We start from the raw sequence: 9965 nt of genomic DNA on the forward strand, positions 1-9965 counted from the left end.
GGGGCGGCGCGGGGCGGCGCCGAGCAGGGAGGGCGGGCCCAGCGCGCAGGTAGCACCTGCCCCGGTCCCCGTGCACGTGGGGGGCTCGTGACCGCGGGGCACTCCCGGAGTCGCGCAGGGTGTGAGCAGGGAGGGGGGCTCGCCAGGTGGGCCCCGCAACAGGGAGGGGGTCAGCCGAGTGTGCGGCGGGGCGGGGCGGGAGCAACTGGAGGGGACGAGCTGAGAGGTGACCGCCGGTGCTGGAGTCGGGGGGTGACTTGGGCGTCCTGGTTGGGGGGAGGGAGACGCAGCGCAGCTCTGGGGGAAGGGGAGATGAGCCGAGCGGACGCCTCCCCCACTGGGGCTGACCATACCCGGAGACTGGGTCGTCCGGGGCTGGGGCGGGCCTCCAGGGAAGGAGCGACTAGGCCCTGAAGAGAGAAGCTGGCAGTCCCAGCTGCCTCGCCGCCGAGCCCCGGGAGGAGGAAGGCAGAGGTGGATTCGGGGCTGCGCACGGGGTCCTGCGTGAGCCGTGGTGGGGAGAGAGTGTCTACACCTCTAGGGGCCCCTGGGTGGAGGGAGAGAAGGCTCTCAGAGAGGGCAAGGTGAGAGGAGCCTGAGTGGGGAAGGGAGAGGGACCAGGGTCTAGGCAGAGCCAGGCCCTCCCCGCGGGGCTCCGGCGGGCTGGCGGGGAGCTGGCCTGGGCCAGACTGTCCCCCTGCCCCGCCTGCCCCACTGGGAGGAGCTGCCACTCGCTGTCTCTGGGGCTGCCCCTCTTCCACCTCGGCAGGAACTAAGTGCTCTTCCCTCCCCCAAGAAGCCCCTCCCTGCTGAGGAAGGGCCCCCTCCTTGCTTGGATGTGGATCCCAAGGACCTGCTTCAAATGTGGCCACTGCCTCCCCAGGGACAGGCACAAATGGTGGGGTGGGGCAGCTGAGCCCTGACCTGCACCTGCTCTCTGAACTATGGCCCCAGGGGGGACAGCCCAGGTGGGCTTGAAATGGACTCCCATGTCCCCGTTATCCATTGCTGTGTAACAAAGCACCCCCAAAATTCGTGGCTTAAAGCCCCCCTTTGTTCCTCTCTGTCTTGGTCTGTGGATGGCCCTGTCTCAGCTGAGCGGCTCCCCCTTGGGGCTTCTCTGCAGTGTGGTCAGGTAGCAGCTGGGGTGGGATCTTATGAAGGGGTGCATGTCCAGGATGTCTGGTGCCCTAGTTGGGTGGCTGGCTGGCCCTCTCCCTGAGCGTGGCCTCTCAGCGTGGCCGGCTTGGGCTTCCTGGGAGCACGGCGGCCTCAGAGTAGTGGGATTATTCCATGGCAGCTGCCCAGTCCATGGTCACGGGGCCAAGCTTCTCACGACCCATCCCGGGACGTCTGACAGCACTGCGTCCTATGGGCCAGAAAGTAAGTCCTGGCCACCCCAGATTCCGGTGGGGGGGGGTACTTCCCAAGGGTAGGAGACCTGGGACACATGGTTTATAAGGGCCATCGTAAGAGACTAGCCATCACCCCCGTAACTCTGTAGGGCAGTGCACTTCCCAGCCTTGGGCTGGCCACATAGTGTCCTGGAGGCCAGAGTGAGCATCCACCAGAGAGCCCATCCTGGAAGCTGGTCCCATCCTGCCCAACAGCCAGGCGGGCCTCTTCCTGCACACACGCGGGACCCAGGCTGTGCTCCCTCCCTCGAGCACAGGCCATTCCCTCCTGTGTTTGTGTGAAAATGGGAACCAGCCACAGAGCCTGCACAGCAGCGGCCCAGACCAAGGAGGAGCCTTGCTCCCAGCCCCTCCGCCCACTGGCTGGGCTGGCCCCGGGAAGCTGCAGCTCAGATGCAGGGAAGAACCAGCAGCTCCACAGAGCATCGTTTTGCCTACATTTGGAGGGAAGGAACATTTGACGTTGATGCAGGCTGAGACAGCTGGGAGCGTAGACTGCAGAACGTGTGTGCCTTCAGAATGTCAGCAAGGTGCCACCCCTGCAGGAAGCAGCCTGGCAGTTCCTCAGGCAGTTAAACAGAGTTACTGGGTGACCCAGCAATTCTGCTCCCGGGTGTCTATCCAAGGCTTCGAAACGGACTCAAACAGATAACTGGCAGTATTCACAATAGCAAAAGGTCAGAGCAAGCCGTGTCCATCAACTGATGACTAGATAAACAGTGTGGTCTAGCCACACAGGAGAATGTGACTCAGCCATAAAGAGGAATGAAGTTTTTCATTGCAGCACTATTTAAAATAGCCAAGACATGGAAGCACCTCAATGTCCATCAACAGACGAGTGGATAAAGAAGGTTGGTACCTATTTACGGTGGAATATTACTCAGCCATAAAAAAGAAGGAAATAATGCCGTTTGCAGCAACATGAATAGACCTAGAGATTACCATACTGAGTGAAGTAAGTCAGAAAGAGAAAGACAAATACCATATGATATCAGTTATGTGTGGAATCTGAAAAATGGTACAGGGACTTCCCTGGTGGCTCAGTGGTTGGGAATCTGCCTGCCAATGCAGGGGACATGGGTTCGAGCCCTGGTCCGGGAAGATCCCACATGCCGCGAAGCAACTAAGCCCGTAAGCCACAACTACTGAGCCTGCGCTTGAGAGCCCACAAGCCACAACTACTGAGCCCACGAGCCACAACTCCTGAAGCCCACATGCCTAGAGCCCGTGCTCCACAACAAGAGAAGCCACTGCAATGAGAAGCCCACGCACCGCAACGAAGAGCAGCCCCCGCTCGCCGCAACTAGAAAAAAGCCCGTGCGTGCAGCAATGAGAACCCAACGCAAGCAAAAAAACCCACAGAGTTACAAATGAACTTATTTACAAAACAAATAGAATCGCAGATGTAGAAAACAAACTTATGGTTACCAGGGGGATGGGGCGGAGTGATAAATTGGGAGATTGGGATGGACATATACACACTACTATTTATAAAATAGGTAACTAATAAGGACCTACTGTAGAGCACAGGGAGCTCTACTGAATACTCTGTAATGACCTATATGGGAAAGAATCTAATAGAATGGATATATGTATGTGTGTAACTGAATCACTTTGCTGTACACCTGAAAGTAACACAACACTGTAAATCAAGTATGCTTCAATAAAAATGTTTTTAAAAAAGGAATGAAATTCTGACACGTGCTGCCACACTGAGGAGCCTTGAAGACGTCATGCTGAGTGAAAGAAGGCAGACAAAAGGTCCCACGTTCTATGATCCATTTATATGAAACGTCCAGAATAGGTAAATCCATAGGGACAGAAAGCAGATTGGGGGTTGCCAGGAGCTGGGGGAGGGGAGAACAGGGAATGAGTGCTTAATGGGGCAGAGTTTCCTTTCCGGGTGATGAGAATGTTCTGGAAATAGGGAGACTGGTGGTTACACACACTGTGAATGTGCTAAATGCTACCGAAGTGTACAAGGTAAGACGGTTAATGTGATGTGAATTTCAGTTCACTTTTTTTAAAGAAGGAAAAGTACATCAGTGAGACTGTTCCGGAGCATTCCACGCTGGCCGTGGACACCAGCCCCGTCAGCTGCAGTCCCGGGGCCCTTTGTGGTAGGTCGGGACCAGGCCCCTGCAACCTAGCCATGGGCCTGGGGACAGGGCGCACGGTGGGGGTCTGGAGTGAGGCCTGGCGGGGCGTTCCTCAGAGGCAGAGGGAGTTCAGCCGTGTGTCTGGAGGGCTCACTGGGGGCGGGCAGCGTGGAACTGGGGCTCGGAGGGCATTAGGACAAGAACACGGCGCGGTCGAGGGGGTGTTCGCAGAGACCCGAGGATCCAGGAGGACGAGAAGGGCAGGATGGAAGAGGGTGCCACAGCCCACGGGGCAGCCAGCGGGCTGTGCTGGGCCCCTCGGAGAGCCGTGGAAGGCCCCAGACAGGGGCGCAGTGGTCGGGCTCTGCCTCTGGAAGGGCGCTGTGGCCACCCGGCCGGGGGAGCATGAGGCCAGTGGAGGGACTTGGGCCGTCGTCCAGAGCGGGGCGTGCAGGTGGCTGGCCTTGGGCCCCGTGGGGGCAGGTGCAGGCGGAGGTGGCTGGCTGGGGGACAGCTCGGGGGCGCCGGGGCCCGAGCCACGAGGAGCCTCTGAAAACCCGCCTCTGGGTTTGGAAATGGGGGGGCTTTGGAGACCCCGCCGAGCCGCATTCAGAGGTGCTCGGGTGCGGCCGGGTGAGCGCGGGCTGGAGACCCTCACCCTGAGCGTCAGTGCCCCAGGGCTGCCGGGACAGGCTGCCGCGAGCTTGGCGGCTTAAAACAGCACAGACTGGTTATCCTACAGCTGTGAAGGCGGGAGCTGTAGCGGGCCTCCCTGGGCTGAAGCCGAGGCACGGGCAGGGCTGCCTTCCGGGGGCTCCAGGGGAGAACCCCTTCCTGGCCTCTAACAGCTGGAAGCGGCCGCACGCCTCGGCTCCTGGCCCCTCCTCCACCTTCCCGGCCAGCGGCCAGCAGTCCTGTTCTCTCTAGGGCTCTGCCTCCTGCTGTCGCATCTCTACTCTGACCCCCCCTGCCGTCCCCCACAAGGACCCTGTGACGACACCGGCCTCCCCTATGACCCTGGATCCCCCTACCTCAGGGTCCTTCACTTAACTGCGTCTTTGCCATGTAAGGTTCCCCATTCGAGGGTTCTGGGAGTACGGTGTGGACGCGAGAGCCAGGGCGGGGTCCCGGCTGGGATTCAGTCTGCTGGGCCCTGGCAGGACTGGGGGAAACTCCTGCTGGCCGCCGCCTCCCCTTCCTCTGTAAGAGGCAGGGACGAGGTCATCTACCAAGAGTGGGGCGGGTGGAGAGGGTGGGTGCACGTGGTTCCCATGGGGTCGGGGGCCTGGAGTCCTGGTTGCCTGGTGAGTGGGGCTTCCTACTGGCACAAGGCTGGAGGAGGCCCTCGGACGGCGCCAGCAGCCTGGGCAAGTGGACAGGTGGACATCGGCTTCCTCCAGGGCTCAGCCTTTGCCCAGAGGGGGTGACGGGGAGCCCGTGGGTCCAGAGAGGTGAGGATACTGGTCAGGGAGTTCCTGATGTGACAGACCCCAGGGATGGAGGGTGGTGAGGACCGGAGGGGCTGGCGGGCAGCGGGAATCGGGGGAGTCGGGCTGGGCGTCCAAAACAGGCACAGAACTCAAGCCTGGACGCAGGCTGAGCCACAGGGCAGTCGCGGAGGGTCAAGGTCAGGGGCGTGGGCGTGGGAGCCTGCTGGCTGGCGGCAGAAGTGGGTGCAGAGGAAGCCTGAGGACGGGGCCCGAGTGAGGGGTTGGGCGGGGCTCCAGGGGTGACACTGGTGAGCTACAGGGGTGTAGCAGACACCAGGTCCAGAGGAATAGTGATGCCCCAAAAGCAGGGAGTGGGCAGAGGAGGAGAGGGCCTGGGGCAGCTGGCAGGGGGCTGGATTCACGCCACCTGGTTACTGATGACGAGCTGCCCCCAAGTGTGTGTTTGCAGGGGTGGCGCCCTACCCTCTGCATCTCTGCAGCCAGGAGCAAAGGGCATCCAGGCTGGGCACCAGTGGGTCTGGCATGCTAAGCAAAGGGGCTGAGGGCCCAGGCGCAGTAAGGCTACCTTCTGAGGCTAAAGGTCTCACCTTTTGAGGTCCTCAGGAGGGTGCCAGGGGCAGCAACAGAAAGCCGGGGCCATGCAAAACCCCCGATCTTTCTGGGCACCTGGGGCAGCCTTTTCTTTTTTCTTTATGGCCGCGCCACACCACTCGTAGCATCTTAGTTCCCCGACCAGGGACTGAAGCCGGGCCACGGCGGTGAGAGCACCGCGTCCTAACCACTGGACCACCAGGGAAGTCCCCAGAAGCCTTTTCTTTTCACCTGAGTTAGGGAGTTTTAGTGATGGTTAAGTGTTTCTTGTTTATGCTGGATTTTTAGTTTCATTTGGTTTGAGTGTTTTGCTCTTTTTCAAGTTAATCGTTTTTCAAAGTGATGCACATACAAAGCAAAAGGAAAAAGAAAAACGTTAAATATTAGTGCAAGACTCATACACAAAACTACCAGCCCCCAGCCCAGCCCTCTCCACAGTTCGACCCCCCCAGAGGCGGCCACTGTCAAGCCTTCAGGCTGATTCTTTTGATGTTTCTCCTCCAAGCGTCTCTGCTCACGCAGCCGTTTCTTGATTTATTGGTTGTGGGCATTTTTCTCTGACTGCGTTGGTCAGGCCAGCTCAGCCACAGGCAGCCAGGAGAGCCACCAGAACAGCTCCAACAGCGTGGGGTCGGCAGTCTCCGACGAGAAGTCTGGAAGGAGGAGGCCCCAAAGCCTTCCATAGAGCACGTCCCCCTGGCACAGCAGGTCAGCCCCTACTCAACCTCATGATCTCAACATGGCTGCTGTGGCCCAGCATCACCTACAGACGCAGTGGCATCAGTAAAGGGGAGGAGAGTCTCTTTGCAAATTAGGAGGAAACGCTTGCCCAGAAGCCCCCATTGTGAGGACCAGTGACCTTTCACCTCTAAGATCTGGGCCAGGGTGTGGGGGGCACAGTGCCTTCCCTGAGCACACCCCAGGGAGGGTGAATGCCCCCAACCCCAGGCTAGGACTGTGAAGAGGAGGTGAGGAGGGAGGGAGTGGACATGGGAGAGGTGTCCACTGCCTCAGGCTCGCGGCCCTGGAGGGTTCCACACCCGCACGTCCCCTTCCTTCTCTCCCAGTGCGTCCCCCTCAGGATCGCCAGCTGAGTCAGTGCCGGGTGTCACTGTCCTTGATGAGAGGGTGCACCCCGTAGCATCTGAAGTGCATTCTGGTTACCCTTCCTGCCACAGGTAATTCTGATTTTCTGATTTAACCCCTGCCTTTTCCTCCTTTCCTTCTGTGATGTTTAATTTTATGTATGGACTTGGCTAGGCCGCGGGTGCCCAGGTATTTGGTGAGACTTTCTTCTGGGCGTCTCTGGTTGAGAGTAACATCTGAACGGGTGGTCTGACTCAAGCAGGTGCCCTCCCCTCGCGGGTGGGCCTCGTCCAGTCCTGGAGGCCTCAACAGAGCAGAAGTGAGCGATGCAGAATCCGCTCTCCTGGCCCGACGGACTCCAGCTCGGACAGCGGTCTCCTCCCTTTGGACACAGACTCAGGCAGGACCTCACACCTCCGGCTCCCCTGGGTCTCCAGCTGGCCGGCTGCAGACCTGGGGACTTGTCAGCTTCCATAACTGTGCATGAGCCAATTCCTCATAATAAATGGGTATATATATCCGGCCTACTTTACACTTCTATATATAACACATATCACATATGTGTTCTGTTTCTCTGGAGAACCTGTCGCCCCCGCCAAGGTCAATGCCCCGGTTGTCCTGCAATTGGTCTGTCTTGGTGGCAGCTCCCCGGGGCCCTCCTCCATTCGCCCTGGGCTGGCGCTTCCTCCTCCAGGACCCAGGGGTCTCCTATCTCCCAGATGAGTTCCAGCCCCAGGTCGCTGGCCCCATGCCTCCCCGTCCCTGGTTCCCTTCCTCATTTCGCTGGTGCACGTCCTTCTTGTCCTCGAAATGCCTCGTGAAAGCTGATTAGGGAGGACCTTCACGTGTGTGGAAATGTCACCAGCCCCTCACCCTGATGGATGCCTGACCAGATGGGTAATTCTGGTAGGAGTGTCATTTTCCCACGACGAAGCTTCCAGCACCAGGCTGACCGCTGAGCCGCCGTGCCTTTCTAGTCCCTGACCATTTGTGGGGAACTCCTTTCCCTCTGCAGCCATTTGGGTCCCCAGCTTCCGTAATACCCTGGGTTTCTCAATCCCTGGCCAAGTAGGCAGTGACCGTTTCAGTTTGGAAGCAGGTGCCCTTCCGTTTGGGAAATCTTCGTATTGTTTCTTTGATCGTTTTTTTCCTTCCATTTTCTCTCTTCTGTCTGGAACTCCAGTTAGTTGGATGTTCGACTACGTGAACGATCCCCTAATTTTCTTAACTTTCCTCTTTGTTTATGTCTCTTTGTCTTTACAGGAGAGTTTCTCAGTTTTATCTTTCAGTCCATCTGTCGTTTCCATATTTCTCCCGTTGTTTTTTTTTTTTTTTTTTTGCGGTACGCGGGCCTCTCACTGTTGTGGCCTCTCCCGTGGCAGAGCACAGACTCCGGACGTGCAGGCTCAGCGGCCATGGCTCACGGGCCCGGCCGCTCCGCGGCATGTGGGATCCTCCCGGACCGGGGCACGAACCCGTGTCCCCTGCATCGGCAGGCGGACTGCCATCCGCTGCGCCACCAGGGAAGCCCTCTCCCGTTGTATTTTTAACCTGATGGGAGCTGTTCTCTCTCCCCCTTCCGTGTCTTCCACCCGAATGTGGGTACAGTGGGTTTTTCTGGCCCACGCTCACTCTCTCTGTTTCCTTTAATTCGGGAGCTGGGGGCACCCCGTCTGTGTCTGGGTGGGTGTGTTGTCAACTGGGGGGGGGCCGCGCTGCAAACTGTCGAACCAGCTCCCTGGTGGGGCCCCCAGGTTTCAGTGCCGGGGGGTCCTTTCTGTGGGCCTCTTGGTGTCTCTCTCCAAAGGGGAGCCCTGGGCCCCCGGCCTGGGCACAGAGCAGAGTGACCTGTGGACGCCCGGGGGGGGTGTGTCTTCAAGCTTCCTTCTCCACCCCGCCACCCTCCATAGACGGCTGCACCAGCATCAGCCTGTCTCATCGCTCTGGTTTGGCTTTTTGTGTGTGTTTTTTGGCCTCACTGTGTGGCATGTGGGATCTTAGTTCCCCGACCAGGGATCGGACCCAGGCCCCCTGCATTGGAAGTGCAGATTCTTAACCACTGGACCACCAGGAAAGTCCACCATTGCTGTGGTTTTGATACCTGGTTCTACAGGCATTTTTTCAGAAGTAACTTACTTATCGTTGACTTTTTTCCTTACAAATGTTAGAACAAGTGTGACAAAACCAATGGCAGGAAGGTGAGTTGGGGTGGCATCGGGTCTGCAGTCACCTGGGAGAGACTCAGGGTCTGCGTGGCTCCCCGTGTGCCCAGACGGAGCAGCTCTCCTCGTTTCTCCAGATCGCCTACGTCCAGACTTCCTCTCTGCCGGCTGACCCACTCCTGCGTGGTTTCCCTCCTGCTGGGAACACTGCCCTGCTTTCTATCAGGATCCTGCTGGCTTACTGCCATGGGAAGGAGCGCCACTGATTTACAAACACTGAAACGTGAAATGTGTACATGCAGAAGAGAATGAAAAATGTCTTTGTATAAAGTACAGTTTAAAGAATAAGAGCCAGGTCACGGAATATAGCACATTTCTGGTGCCCTGGAAGCTGCAGGGGGAGGACCCTGCCCCCAGCAATGTAACTTCCTCCAGACAAGGTAGACTGTCCACTGCCTCTTCTGAACCTGTCAGCATTCGGTGTGTGTCCCCCGAGCTATAGTCTCTTTTGTTTTGACCAACTGCTCACCTGGAGGCACCAGGAGAAGAGAAGCCGAGCAGAGCCATGGGGTCCAGGTCCGGCCTCAGCCTCCCTGAGGGTTTTTAGGAACTGTTCTGGGGCCATCGGTGGGCAGGGACACTGATGACCTAGGGATATCCAGGCCCCCCACAGGCGGGGCATCTGGCTGGGGCTTGGGCTGTCCTGTATTTCTGCTTCTGAACCACCAGGGCCGTCTCCCAGTCCTCTGGCACAGGTCAGATGGGCCAAAGGAGACACTCCTGGGGAAGCCCCATCCTCAGATAACCCCGACGTGCCATCTCTCGCGTCACACTGTCTGACCTGGATGGCTGACAGTCCCAGGGGCACGGTTGTCCTGCAGACATCTCCCTTCAGAACCCCCTGTGCACTCACCTCCCCCCGGCTCCTGAGTTAGATGCTGGAGGTCCGTTTGCCTGGTCTGTCTACTTCTTGGTTTACTCTCGTTTTGATGGAGCACATCCTTCAGTGGCTGCTTGAGACACAGCGCATGCGTGGAAGATACATTTTAACACCTTGCACGTCTGAGAAGTTTGTATTAAACCCTCACGCTTGAATGATAGCTCGGGCAGGTATAGAATTCTAGGTTGGAAATCACTTTCCTCCAGCACTTCATAGGTACT

The 9965-nt window shown here is 58.3% G+C and overlaps 1 protein-coding gene across 1 annotated transcript; it reads left to right on the plus strand.

Moving 5' to 3' along the window:
* The first annotated feature begins 7171 nt into the window (after positions 1 to 7171).
* LOC149750375 (uncharacterized) lies at positions 7172 to 8577 on the plus strand. Its single transcript, XM_089906291.1, is given in 3 exon segments — positions 7172 to 7487; positions 7490 to 7582; positions 7625 to 8577. Coding segments are annotated over 3 exon segments (1047 nt in total). The 5' UTR covers positions 7172 to 7201; the 3' UTR covers positions 8293 to 8577.
* Positions 8578 to 9965: the final 1388 nt, after the last annotated feature.

The sequence above is a fragment of the Delphinapterus leucas genome, chromosome 2, assembly GCF_059928025.1.
Source record: "Delphinapterus leucas isolate spDelLeu-1000000601 "Yukka" chromosome 2, BTC_Dleu_Yukka2, whole genome shotgun sequence".
Taxonomy (NCBI): Eukaryota; Metazoa; Chordata; class Mammalia; order Artiodactyla; family Monodontidae; genus Delphinapterus; species Delphinapterus leucas.